General features: G+C 30.5%; 1 protein-coding gene across 1 annotated transcript in view; it reads right to left on the bottom strand.

The window, feature by feature from the left end:
* Positions 1 to 15,333, bottom strand: part of LOC142321285 (atrial natriuretic peptide receptor 1) — a 251,566-nt gene that overhangs the window by 128,462 nt on the left and 107,771 nt on the right. The window contains exon 3 of the mRNA XM_075359283.1: positions 2,757 to 2,834. Coding sequence (XP_075215398.1) covers positions 2,757 to 2,834 — 78 coding nt within the window. The remainder of the gene's footprint in view (positions 1 to 2,756; positions 2,835 to 15,333) is intronic.

Below are 15,333 nucleotides of genomic sequence, written 5' to 3' on the forward strand. Positions count from 1 at the left end.
GATTGAACTTTTTCCCTTATTATAGTTCAGCTGTGGATGAAGTGACTCCTGTTTGTTATCTGAATACTAAAGTTAAATCGACTAAAAAGAAAAAAACCGCATACTTTCTTATAAAATTTATTTATTTTTAGATTTAATATAGTTGGAATAAACCACGAATTAAAATTTTCTGAATTTTAACAAATATTATTTCCATAAAATTGCAGTTTTCTCAACAAAAAAAATTGCGTTTGTATGTGCGCGCATTGATATACATATATTCTGTATACATGCGCATGCGTGTGTACTTAATCATTCATAGGATAAGAATTGTATACTAGATAAACCACTTTAATCTCTATTTAATAATGTCAGTATTTATTCTGTTAGAAAATCTTGCTCTAACAAACATACCTCTAATTCCACACTTTCATTTATGCGAGTAGTAACAGAATTTAAAATTCTCTCTTTTTTTTTACTGTACAGTTACAGATTTCAAGTGTATTGAAAACTACGTTAGATAGTGTGTTTAAATGCTTCTACAGGACTGCAATGAAAAAAATCTTTATTCACTCTTCAGTCTTTTGATTTTACATGCCTAAATGTGTACTATATGTTCAGTAATTAATATAATAATGCATTGAATTTATTTTACGGAGATTAATGTATCCTATGAAAATTTTATTTGCGTAATACAAGTAAAGTAAAAGATAATCTTTACATAATGTAATAAAAAACATAAATGTTCTCGATCAGGTATGACGTAATAATTCATTCATTAGTCTTGGTGAAAACTGTAGTCGTATATGTAGAGTGATTCAAAAGTAGTATAATTTTATAATAAAAAAAAAAAAAAAATGGAGACTAGTGATTCAGGGGGGTCTTTTTTTAAAAATCAAAATTGCCATGAAGTTTTAGTTTTAAAGGAAAAGTTTTGTAAAAGAATTTTGAGCGTAATCTTGTTTTCTAATTTATCTTATCTACGAGCATGTTTTTCAGCATAAATGATTTTACAATATGCATATATATATTTTATGATTTTATTATATTTCACGTATAACCATACGTCCTTTTTCTTTCAAGTTTGATTTAACTAGAAAAGATATTATTGCGTGTTCGTTCGCGGCTCGATCAGGATATTGAGAGATTGACAATTGAAAATGGTTGTGTAATTACAATATGTTTGTTTAAAAACACAAGTAAAACACGACAAATCAATAATTATAATGATAATAATAATTATTATTATTAAATAGACAGTAATAAACAAATAATAAAAGTAGTAATCGCAACCACAATAATAATAATAATAAACAGTGATCACATACAAAACAGAATTTAAAGTAATCCTCGGGACTTATTTACAGGTAGTTAAATATTGAAAACCAGAATTCAGTCCCATTGACGAAAGACTTTAGCATGACAGCTAATCTTAACACTTTTAACCACTAGTCTTGTATTGACAACAGTGTTACAATAGATAAGACAAGTATAAAGTTCTTTCACTCCAAATACCTTTGCTGTTCACCAATAAAACTACCGTAACAATTTATAAATGAAATTTAGTACATTATCTCTTTCACTTATAGTCTAACAGTAACTCACCGAACCATTTGTTTTCATGTACTGTCCACACTAAAATTACTTGTGATGACACCTTAATCGCATCGAACGTGTACGCATTAAAAATTCGCTCCTCCTCGCAGAATAACCCTTCGCTTATAACTCTTGCAGACTGACCGTCAACTGGTCTTCATCGGAATATTTATATTCCTATCCCCTTTACCTGCAAGACCAGACCCAACTCGAAACGCGAGAATGATCGTCCGCCCGCCCTCACATTTTCCCATGAGATTCCTACCCTGGTCCGGTAACCCCTTTTCATTGAACAACATCTATTTAGGTGTGTCAGGGGACAGTATTACAAAGGACGATTGTTAAACGGCCCTGTAAGCTTAAGTAAAAGGGTTTCTTTTAGCTCCTTTCTGGATTTTTCCTATTATTATATTTTCTACTACTTTCGTGTTAATTGGCAGGAATCCGTTACTCAGGTCCTTTATACCGATCTTGTTACAATATTTTATGATATCTATTTTTAATATAAATTTGATATTAACAAGTTTACACATACTAGTTAAATTCAGTTTTCAAATTTGTAAGTTTAGTTTACACTGAATTTAAAAAATTAAGCTTCACAACGTAATTGAATTAATAAATAAAACATTTCGAATGAAATACAAAACAGAATTTTTGTTCCTAATCGGTTGTGTAAAAATTGCTAAAAATCATGGTATTAACATTATCGTAAACAATCTTTGGCTCTGACTACGACTGCCTGAAAGATAATTTAACAAAATTCTTATGAAGGTTTTTTTAATTATTTAATCGTTTTAGCTACGGTGTATAAAAAAAAAAAAAAATAGAAGCATACGTGCGCAAAGAGGACTCATCAGACAGTGCTCACTGAATCAGGATCAGCAATCAGGGTTCTTCTCAGCAGCTCTCGTAGCCGCTATGAAAGGAATATTTAAGACTTATTACTTACACGTCGTTTAGCTAAATATCAAAGAACCTCATACCAAAATTTTCATAAAAATCAGAAATCATGTTTTGCTGTTACTACTTCTCATACACACAAAAGATAAATTAGGAAAAGATTGAATTACAATAGTCTAATGTGTCAGTAGTATTTAAATTAAAAATTATTTTTATATAAGACAATGTAAATACTTAGTGAAAATATATAATAATTTAAAACTGTTATTAATATTACTTACGTTCGATGAATCATTTTTCCATCGGTTAAGTCGCCCCAGTATACCAGACGTCACGGATAATTGTCCTTCCGATGGGGGCTGCGTGCGCAATAAGATACATCTGTAAGCAATAAATTATAGTAGAACTGGACAAACATTTTTACATAGAAGATATGCAATACATGCAAAAGCAGTTTTTGGTAAATAATTGATTTAAAAATTGCATAAATTTTAAAGAATAATTTCAAAATTAGGAATTCATTCCTAACATCCATAAACTTAGGCTTAAATATGTTTACAGTTTTTTACAGTTTCGGGCGTCTAATATTTATTACAAAAACTTTATTTTTTTATTAGATAAAAATAAATTTGTAGTCAGCTTCATATTCTGAATTAAAAAATATAACTTTTTTTAACCTCAGGGACCACTGTTAGGTATTACTTCAGAGGATGAGATGAATGATAATTTTTGTAGCGTGTGAAACTGCCATGCCTGACCGGGATTCGAACCCGGGACCTTCAGATGAAAGGCGTTAAGCTACTACTCGCGCCACGGAGGCCGGCAAAAAAAAATGTAACTTGGGTTCTATCAGATGCACAGTATGATAGCAGATGAGTTTAAAACCAATTGAGTTTAAAACCAATATTGAGTAGTCTTACTTTATTTCTCATTTAATTTTCTATTAATCCACGTAAATTAATGAGTAAGATTATGAAGAAATTTACAAAATACTTATAAATATACTTTATTTTGACTACCTTTTATCAAAAGGTAATAAGAGTTTGCGTCCGTGTGAAACGCGTAAATGGATTCGAAAACGTACCCTATTAATTAATATTTTCTCATTTTTCTTTTCCAGTTTTGACGTTTTTCAGTCAATGGTTTACCAGTTATCAGCTGTATACCAAATAATTCTTTCAGTAAAAGTTATTTTTACTAGTAAAATTAAAAAAAAAATTACCTCGTTCGTTTTGATTAGCTGAATAAGCAAAACGTATGCAGTAATAAAATATAACCATTATTTCGTCGGGGATTTTGAGGTATTTCATTTAAAAAATAATTGCTCCGTAAACTGCTATGGAGATAATAAAAGCGTACTATAAAAGTCAAGAAATAACGTTTACTGTAACCTACTGGGTCAGACTACAGTTTATATGATCATGTTTTTTTTTTTTGGCTTAACTTACTATAAATTGCCTGCATGGAAAAAAGTTAATTGCGCTTTAAACATATCCGTTCATTACAAAAAAAAGATAAATTTTAAGAAAAAAAAGTTTTAAATTACATAAGACAGTTAGTATCTTTAATTTTTTGCGTGTTTTGGATAAGGGTAATGTTAAACAATGGATAAATGTAGTCAAAAGAGTAATTTTTCAGTTTTTTTGAAGAATAATTTCATAAAATGATCAAGTAAAAATGATAAAACAATTTCAGGAAAAATAATAATCAGGAATAAAATAAAATTACCCCCTAACTACATAATGTTCTAAGTCATCTTTTGTAACATTCGGATAAGATTAAATACAGCTAGTGAACTTTATCTATAAAAAATAATTAATTTCAAAATATAAGCACATTTAAAATGCGTGAGGAAATAATCTTCAGTGGATAATATTACAATATCTTAACGTGTTTCTGTAAATTTTGTTGAAAAAGTAATAAAAATATAGGATCCACTAGTATCATGTCAATTACGAATCGCTTGTATTATTTTTAACACCAGAAGTAATATTACGAAATTAAATTTTATTTTTGTTACTATTGCATAATCTAATTCTATAAAAAAATGGTATTGTTCATACGATTTTCAGATATATAATCAAAAACACTTACTAGAGGAGTATAAAAAAAATAAAACTAAGGTTTTTGCAAAAGCATATTATTTTTCTAATGTATAATAAAGTAATATAAAAAATGTATATCTTAATTAGGTTTGCCGATCTCATAGGCGAAATAGTAGCGTCTATGTATTTTATCTGGAGGTTCTGGTTTCGTGTCTCGGTCAGACGTACAACTTTTTTCCACGCTACAAATTCATTTCATTATCATCCATTGGAAGCTGTTATTAGCAGCTCTGCTGCCAGTTAGAATATATGGAATATAGAGGCGTTAACTATTGTTGGATTTTTTCCTCTTGAAGTTAGGTATAAATATTTAACCATCTATTTATTGTTTTGAGGGAACAGATTATATATATTTGTGTAAAAAGAAAAAGTTTGAATTTAACCGATAATTGTTGTTAGATTGAAAGAATAATGTTAAAGTGTACTATTGTGTATACTAGCTGCAATGTGTTACCTATAAATGATGCAGTTGAATGTTCTACAATGTACAATTATCCCATCCTCTTGTCAGAACAGAATGCTAGGATTAATTCCCATATCTGTGGTTAATCTGGAAATGTGTACATAGCCTGACAGTAGTATGAAAATCCGAGTACGTCAAAATGACCTTTAACCTCAGCTATCCTTACTCTCAGAGAAAGCTGGCGCGTCCAAGGGATACCAATTTATTTGAACTACTCTTTTACTGTTTTTTTCAGTAAATCCACTCTTTTGCTACGTAAATTTAACAGGAACGAATATTCTTCATGGAAAATATATCCTGACGTTCTGCCCAGTAGTCATAGTTTGTTATTTAACTTATTTTATTATAACATACTATAGCTTGTTGATGATGTCATCATCATTAGTTGGGGATTCCTCGCATTGTATACAGCTGTAATAAACATAACATCAATATGTTTGTTAAAATCGACAATTTGTTGTATTAGATGTGGTAGAGCGCACATGACACAACGTGTCGTTTCGAGTACTCTGTCTCGGATCGCAAAGAGTGTTCAGCTTTTCTTTTCTTTTTCCTGTTTAGCCTCCGGGAATTACCGTTCAGGTACGGAGGATGAATGGGGATGATATGTATGAGTGTAAATGAAGTGTGTAATCTTGTGCAGTCTCAGTTCGACCATTCCTTAGGTGTATGGTTAATTAAAACCCAACCACCAAAGAACACCGGTATCCACGATCTAGTATTCAAATCCTTGTAAAAATAACTGACTTTACTAGGACTTGAATGCTGGAACACTCGACTTCCAAATCAGCTGATTTGGGAAGATGCGTTCACCACTAGACCAATTCGGTAGGTTGCAGTGTTCGAACCTATAATTTTTTATTAATTAAAAATTATTTATCTAATCTTATTTATCTAAAAAAATTAAAATAAATAAGCGTTTTATTAAACGCTGAATGAATCGCAGAGCGGCCGATGAAAGAGTGCGGCGATCGAAAGGCATAAAATAGTTTCGGTCTGAATCCTTTAACCAGGTGATCGCTTAGGGGATTGGTACGTGATCGTGTGAGCCGCTGCACAGCGGCAGCTTGAACACAACTCCGATGGCGAATGCGGTTAATTTTCATATCGCTACTATATACATATATTATCTCCCACTTTTTTTTATTTTATATATATTTTAAATTTTACTAAATATTTTCTTGTACAGAAGCAACAATAGCGTATGCGTGTTAAAAAATATAATCGTACAATAATGTTAATTATTTTCGGGTTAAGTTGGCCTTTGATCCCTTACAATCTTTTCGATTTACAGCAGCAGAAAAAACAATCCTAATCGACTGTTCTTCTTTTACTACTTTATCGGTTAATGGTGAATACACGACTGCGTTGCCATATTAATAAGCAATATGCTGTTGTTTCAAAACAACAGCCTTTCACCCGGAGGTCCCGGGTTCGAATCTCGGTCAGGCATGGCATTTTTCATACACGCTACAAATCATTCATCTCTCATCCTCTGTACAGTAATGCTTAACTGCGGCCCCCGAGGTTAAAAATATGCTGTTGTTGTGTTGGGCTTGAAATTTTCTTCGGTTTCAATTTTAATGTTTAAATCAACAACACCTACGGTATACTTATAGATTCATCTTCACATTATTCACATTATTTTTTAAATTCTATAAACATACTATACATTAACATTTTATCCACCCCGTAAATCTTCATATGGATAATCAGATGAATTTATTTTTAAATCTAAAACCGCGCTTTGTTCGGTAACATATTTGAGAAAATAAAAAAAAAATTAATCCATTTCTTAATTTTAACTTCCATTTCAGACATTTTTAAACATCTATATTAAAAAGTTAATGTAAAATTAATATTTTATTGTTGTTAAAGATTTTTATGAATAAACTATGCATCCACTCATTGGCCAGAACAACAATCTTTAACAACATTCAGGGTTAATGATTCTTTAATGTATCTAATTTCGCCCCTCAGATTCGATTGACCAAAATATTTCATATAAAGTAATTTTTTCATTACTTTTTTTACAAAAAACATTACATTTAACGACAAAATTTTCAGTCTTATTGATTCTTTAATATATATAAATTTGGTTGCCGGAATTCCGACCACCAAAATATTTCATATAAAGTAATTTTTTCACTACATTTTTACAATAAACGACATTTATAACTACACTTTAAACTACATTTTTTTTTTTTGTTATAAAAGATTGCTATCTTTTACAACATTTTCAGGGTTAATGAATTTTTAATGTACCTAAATTAAGTGATGGGAATTCCCACCCCCAAAATATTTCATATAAAGCAACAAAATGCAATAAATTTATCAATGAAACATGATTGGTGGAATAAAAAGCAGTAGTGGAAAAAAGTATTATATTATTTTTGATGAATATCTTTTAATTTCGTTATTTCGTTTTAGGGAATCATTTCTGTGATAATTGATTTAATCTTGCATTTTATTTTGTTATACATATGTAGTGATGGTAGCTTTCATAAGATCTTTGTAATCGGCTATATATCTCATCAGCTATATAGTTTACAACTTAAGCAACGTAATTGCATCTTTCATAAACTTCAAAACAAATACTCTATTCAAATTCAACCTTTTTTCAATTCATCAATTATGGATATAATTTCATTTGAAACAGTTGTGTTTCCGGCATCGTATTCACTCACAAGCGTATACATTCTATCCACCAATTCGTTTGGATCGTCCCAATATTTATAGATTTGATTAAAATTTAATCGCGCGTACAGTAGTCCGCTATCGCTAAACGAGATATCGACTGTGTTTTATACAGTGAAACAAATTATCGGTTCTGTTAGGAAGAAAAAGCTTTCTAATCATTTCATTATATTTAAAAGATTTATTGTTTTTACTGTACCGGCATCTATTAAGTGTCACCTGTATGGCGTAACTTCTCTTTTCTTTTTCTCCTTGGTCTTATTAGAACATATGTTCTAAATAAATTTTTCTATTTTTAACATCCTTTTTTGAGTTTACATAAATATTTCCTTGTATAATAATTTCTTAACCAATCTGTTCGAATAATGTCGAGCATTAATCTTAGGAATCTCATTTCTGTCACCTGAATTTGCTTTCTGCCTTTAAAGTTAGCCTCCTTACAATTTAGCAGCAATACCTATAGTGTTGTAAAATTTTTTTAATCTGTTGTTCCTCACGTTATTTCGTAGTGTTTGTTATTTGATTCCATGCATCCTACTGAATTGTTCAATTCCGAAATTTATATCCAATTTTGTGAATGTAATTTCTCATTACTCAAAATCATGAATCTATTTACGCATTGGATCGGCAAATTATTCGACATTAATTTATAAGGAATGGTGGAAAATCCTTATATCCCATTGCTTTTGAGACAGGTAAATCAAAATTGTACTTAAATATTATCATTCTTACGTAGCTCTTTGTAAAGTGTATTCATGGTCTGTCGCAATCTGGTTGTCATATATGACTATTATAACTGAAACTTTATTCCTCCTGAAATTTGTAACTATTACGTGCAGTCGATTATTCACTGTCATACGGTACTGAAAAATTTATTTTGTGAAGTATAGAAAACAAGCTGCGTCGTAATAAAATGTTTGTAATTTCTGATAAAATCTCCTCTGTCTCGGTAACAACACAGATTTCTGTTGCATCAAAGATGTAATTTAAGATATTGTATTATATGTTTATGGATATTTACATAATATTTTTCGTAAATTTTTCCTGTCCACTCCATCTAAAGCTTTTACAAAGTTAACAAACAATAGTTATGTGGCACAGTTGTGTTCTCTCTATATATTATTTTTAAAGAAAATCATCCATTTACGATTTTCCTTTCTTAAAGCCCATCCGTTCTTTAGCACTTTAGCGTGTGTTGTATGTTTTACATTTAATATGACTGATTCCTCGATAATTTTTTAATAATGCCTGCTTCCCTTCTTAAATATCGGAACAATTAATGCTTCTTCCAGCTGGAATTTTTCTCGGCAGTCAACGTTGATACAAAGTTTGCAGAAATTTTTAAACCACCTTCGATGGTAAATACCGTAGGTTTCCATTATTAATTTACCGATTCATGGCGATTTCCAGTTTTTATTTGTAGAAAAAATAGCATACTGCTATACGCTGCTTCAACTTTATACCACTCCTCTTTATAAAATTACAGCCGTTCTCTCATGTGAAATTATTTTAAATCTGAGAAATCCTTCTCGACTTTGTGTACGTTACAGTTTACCAAGAACAGCATCATTCATATTGTTAGAACGCGTATTTCAGGATTGGAATATATTTGTTTCAACTGTCTTTCTTTTTCAAAATTAAACAAAATTAAACTTTTTTCAGCTATTCCAGACTGCGTTGATATTTATTTTTGTTATCAGGATTTTCATGTAGTAATGTATGATATTGTTCTTCTGATTCAAGGAAATACGTCTCTTCTTTTGTATTGCTATTGTTGTTGTATATTTTAAGTATCACGTTAAAGTCTATTTCTCTTTTTATATATGTCTTGTTTACCTCTTTTAAAATTAAGATATTTGAGTGGTGTAACATTAGAAGTAGAATAGCGCTTTTATTTAGAATCTTACAATATGAAACATCTTTCATATCGTAATGGATCAGACGTACGGCTTTATGTTAAAGGAAGGAATATCTAAGAGGTTTATACTTGAAACGAAGATATCAAATTTAATATTATGTTCACTATTTTTGCTTCGTACTTAATACACTCCATTCTTTAAAGAAAGAGGTTGAGTAAAGAGTTTTAATGTATATAACCTTTTTAATTTAAAAAAAAAATCAGATTCATTATTTTCGTTTTTGTGTTAGCGTGTGTTTAGGTGTAAACTAGAGTAAACTACATTGTTCTGGACGCGTGTAGGCTCTTTTGAATCTACAAAGGTCATTTAGTAAGTAATTTAGAATCAGAAGAGTCAAGTTAGTGTGAAATGTATAAATGAATAAATATATATATGAACCGGTAGCATTATAAAATTGTACTGATCTAAATTGGATGTTGGATTCTGGTAGAGCTGTTCTGTTTGGTAGAGAAATGAGTTATAAATGAAAATGGGAACGGTTTTCTTGATTAGATGGTCTGTAGATATTATGATAATAAAACTGTGATAACAACGGGAAAATTAATTAAAGAGCGGATGAACACCAAGGGTCAAGGACCAGGTGGGACTGATTGGCGAATTATGAAGTACGTGAAAAAATATCGCATTAAAAATGGATGCATTATTTAAATAAATATTTCATGGTAATAAGGATAAATATAAATAAATTAGGCAGGGTTGTAATCTAACGATATTCAAGAAAGGAGGAGAAGGAACCGCTCTTTATTATCGAAAATTAGGGTTATAGTGGAAGGTCCGTGCAAACTTACGTAATAGAAAAAGATTGAAATCCTTGTTTGTGTATTTATGAAGGAACTGAAGGAATTTATCTGGCAGATCTTGTGTAGATATCATTTTAATTTTGAGTCCGTAAATACAGAAATACAGCGGTAAACGAAAATTAATCGATTTGATATTTATATATTTACAAAAATTGTAAGACAATTTTTTTAAGAAATTTGCTATAAAAGCGGTTCAAAAGCTGTTTAAATATAAATTTAGCGTACGTATGTTTCGTTTTGAAACGAAACATTACATTTTTTTAATACATACTAGTGAGTAATATATATATTCATCAACACATTAATAAAGTTTGATGTACAAAATATTTTCATAATTGGAATGAATTTGCTCTATAAACTGTTTACAAAAACTTTTCTTAAAATTTAAACGTAGAGGGCCAATTCGATTGTTAAACAATCATTCATTAGACGCTAAGAAAATTATTTGTAAAAAAAAAACTTTTCATTCTAGGCAATCCCAATAGAAGCGTAAATTTAATTTAAAAACATCAAAACCATTTAAACTTCCAATCCACACTGCCTATTACGGGATAGTACATGCCTCTTTTACAGGTCGGGTACAAAAAACTTCATGAAAGATTAAAAACAGCATGATCATTCAGTACCCCATCTATAAAAAAATTGAGGGAGTATGACAACTTAATTCTTATGATTGAACACTTGAAAAATAAACTATTTTTAACAAATTTAAAAAAAATCTGGCAAAAGTTTTACATAAATGAGCGTTCTGCATCATTATTGATAAAGGAAGTTTCTCAATTTTCTAACCCCAAAATACGTCACGGTGACCGTTACTCAAAGTAATAAAAAAAACAATTTTATAACATAGACGTCGCTTATAAAATTTGGAAATATCAGGATTTTGTTGATTACAAAAGAATTACAATCGTTAATTAATTTATTATTTTTTTATAAATCGACGGTAATGCATGCTGCTATAAAAATGTTCTAACACCAAAATGTTCGCCTACAAAAAAATCCTTTTTTAAATCTTGTGGAGGCTACGGCTCAGTGTTAAAATTTTTCTTCTTCTAGCATCGCTCTAGAGCTATGATACCGAGAAAGTAAAATAATTCGTTTTCTAAAAAATCCATTAGTGGTTTTGGGTGACATAGAATTTCCGTTGGGTACGTAACGAATTGTTTCTACGTGACTGACGTATTTATGTGACAATCTTTTTGATCAGTTTTACAATATTCTTATTCTCTTGATTAGTTCAGTTTTTATTTTTTGGATTATACTTACTCTTAATATTACAGTTGTTAAAAGGAATTGATGAAAATTGTGATATAAACAGAGGGGTGATGTGTTAAGTTATAAAAGTAAATGTTACGCTACTTTTGAGCACACTAATAATATTTAACTGAAATGTCGCTTAGATTAATATCTTTAGATACAGATTGTAGATACCATTTAAGGTTTTTGTTAACTTTGTTATTCGTGATAATATTTTACTATAAAATTACTTTTTATTTCTTCAATGTGTTATCTTCATTTTACTGTTAAAAAATATATTGAGGATTTATTCCAGTAATAAATACTTCATTAATTTAAACATAGTTATAAATAAATATAACCGACCTGGTTTCTATTTTATTAATGTAATTTAATAAATGTGCTTGATTTTTAAAATATAATACTGACATAGCTTAATAGTTAATCGGTCCAATCTTTTTTGGTATTTTTAAATTTACTAGTTTTTGCAGCGGTGGAAAAGTCGCCTATGATTGGAAGTAAGATATGAATTTGGTTTTTTTTTGTTGAAAAAATCTATTTCTTTTTTTTATTCCTAATACGTACGTTGCAAACTGTTCAGCTAATAAACAATAAAATTTGGCGCAATGTGATGAGGATGTTATTTATGACATGTAAATGAGGTTTAGTCTTGTACAGACTCATGCCGTTAATTCAACCCCAATAATTAAGTACGTTGGCATCCACTGTCTAATATTCAAATCCGTATAAAAGCAACGTTTACTATGAATTGATTTTAAGAACCTTCAAAAAATCTTCAAAAATCAACTGATTTTTAACGACGATTTTACCAATAGATTAATCCGGCAGTTTATTTCTTAAAGGAGAGGATTACTAATAAAGGTGTGTAAAGTATACAAAGAAACAAGTTCCATTAATTTTTTTCAGAAGGAAAATCGGGTTGAAATGTTGGGTACGAAGATTAGTTTATAATCAGTGCAATATTTAGGTGGCAGTGATAACAGTAATGTATCTTTCATTTTCAGCGCTAAACGTATAATTGCAATAAAATAGAAAATATGTGTAATATTAACAATTTTTTTTTAACCTTATAACATTATATTATGTTCGAGAAACAGTACCAATCAGATAGTTCCACAGCATTGTTTGACATAGCCAAGTCTATTAACATTTAGAAACAAAAAATCTCGAATCATAGCTGGATAGCGTTCATCATTTTTTATTACAGCATCTCATTTTCCAGCTTTCCTCATTTTCGAAAAAAATCTGATGTGGACACCAGATGACTTTCTTGTATGCCTATTAAAATACATATATATATTCTTTTAAAATTAAAAGTACATAAAATTTTCTTTTATTAATAACTTGTGAATTTTTTTTTATTGTTATTATTGAATTATTATTTATCCTAACAGTTAGAGGTTAATTAATAAATTAATAAATTAAAAAAAAAAGGAGATGAAGTCTGATTCAAACCGATGTGTCTTCCCCTTGTAAAATTCAAATATTCCATTAAAACTTTATTTGATTATACCTCTACAACCAATGAAAATAAGTATTTCTTATGATATATCGTTGAAAAACGGTACTGCACTTAAGAAAAAGTCCATAATCCAGATTCTATTGGATTTTAGATTTTTTTGGACACTTTTGGTTCAGGCAATTGCAATCAAAAAGGGAGGTGCACAACTAGATGTTACAGCAGTCCTAAATCCAAAATTTCAACATTCTACTGCTAATCGTTTTTGAGTTATGCGAGATAAATACGTACGTACGTACAGACCTCACGCCGAAACTAGTTCAAGTGGATTCAGGGATGGTAAAAAAGAATATTTTCGTTGAAATCTGAAAAACGAAATTTTTCGCGATCACAATACTTTACTTCGTACAAGGATGTAAAAATGCGCACAGTAACCATTACAACGATGGGGATAAATTAGTGTTTGAAATAAAGATTTTTTTTTTAAAATTAAGTGTTCAATATGTATTGCGGAGAGAAGAAAGGATCCTTATTTGTTATACGACCATCACCTCTGCCTTGATTTAAATTTTCACTTATTGAAGCTAATGCTTCATGAATATATTGGATTGTACTTATTTAAAAAAATAAAAGATAACTTTATTACTAATCCTTTTTTTTTGCTTGATGAATTAATTCACCACAGAAGCTTCCGCTTGGGAGTATGGAAATGGACTTTTGGAGCAGATGAAAAATGCCGTACCTAACCGTGATTCGAACCCAGGACCCCGTATGAAAGGTTGAGACGCTACCACTCCGCCACGGATATAACAAATATTATTAATATTTGTTAGAAAATATTAAGGAAAATATAAATGCCAGAAAATTTTTAAGAAAATCATTAAAAAATTTAATCTAACAGTTATCTCCTTGACGGACTGGCAGCATCTCGGGCTTCATCCGGGGGGTGTCTGGTTCGAATTCTGGTCAGGCATGGTTTTTTCACGCTTCAAAATTTTATTTACATATTCCCATGCACAAGTTTCTGTTTAAGCTTCTGTGGTGAAGTAATACAAGTAAAAAAAAAAAATGCTGCAGAATTTAGGAAATTTCCCGTAGAGTTTGCACGACATTATTCTGTCGCCAAAACACATTAACACAGGTAGACAACCAGCATTTAATTTTGTTTCAGCGCTCAGTAGCTGGCATTAGTAACTCGATTAAGTAATTCTTAAAACAAATAAAAATTAAAATGTCATTATTGAAGCATGAACAATTTAACAAAAAATGAAGTCGGTTGATCAAAGAATGTGCGCGCTAGTACAAAAATTTGTTTTCATAAAATAACAAGCCTGAGCAATCTGTAAAGTTTTACGATACAATAATAATATTGAAATTAATTACCATTTACAAGAGGTTATCTCTAAGTAAAGACCGTTTCGTTGTAAAAAATTTATTCTATAAGTATTTTTTGTTTACCTTAAATACATACTTTATACTACTTCTCTGTATAATCGCCACGCGAATTAAGACATTTATCGTAGCGATAAACCAGCTTCAACATACCTTCGTCGTATTCGTCTGCTGCCAGTCCATTTAGCCACTGATTAACAGCATTTTTAAGTTCATCGTCACCCACCAATTGCTAACCGCAAAGAACTTCTTTCAATTTCCCAAACAAATGGTTATCAGAAAGAGCTAAGTCTGGACTGTATGGTGGGTGATCGTAAATTAATCATCCAAATGTTCTTAGTAAATCATTTGTCGGACCCACAACATGTGGAGGTGTGTTAACGTGCAGCAGAACATCGCCGTCGGTTAGTCGATTTTGAACGGTGCATCGTAACTTACTTAAAGTTTCGCAATAGGTTTCTGCGTTCATAGTCGTTCCACGTGGCATGAAAGAAATCAGCAGCATGCCAAACCCATCCCAAAAAACTATGCCCATCAGTTTGCGTCCAAATGGCTGTGGCTTGACCTTTGTCGGTCTGGTTGGTGATTGAGGATGACGCCATTCACTTGAATGCAGTTTTCTCTCTGACGTGTAATACGAAATCCATGTCTCATCGCCGGTAACAATTGAATTAAGGAACTTATCAACTTTTTCTGTGTAGCGTATCAAAAATTCCAAAGCAGATCTCATTCGGATTTTTTGTGACATTCCGTTACGACGTGCGGT

This window comes from Lycorma delicatula, chromosome 3 (genome assembly GCF_047948215.1).
Source record: "Lycorma delicatula isolate Av1 chromosome 3, ASM4794821v1, whole genome shotgun sequence".
Lineage (NCBI taxonomy): Eukaryota > Metazoa > Arthropoda > Insecta > Hemiptera > Fulgoridae > Lycorma > Lycorma delicatula.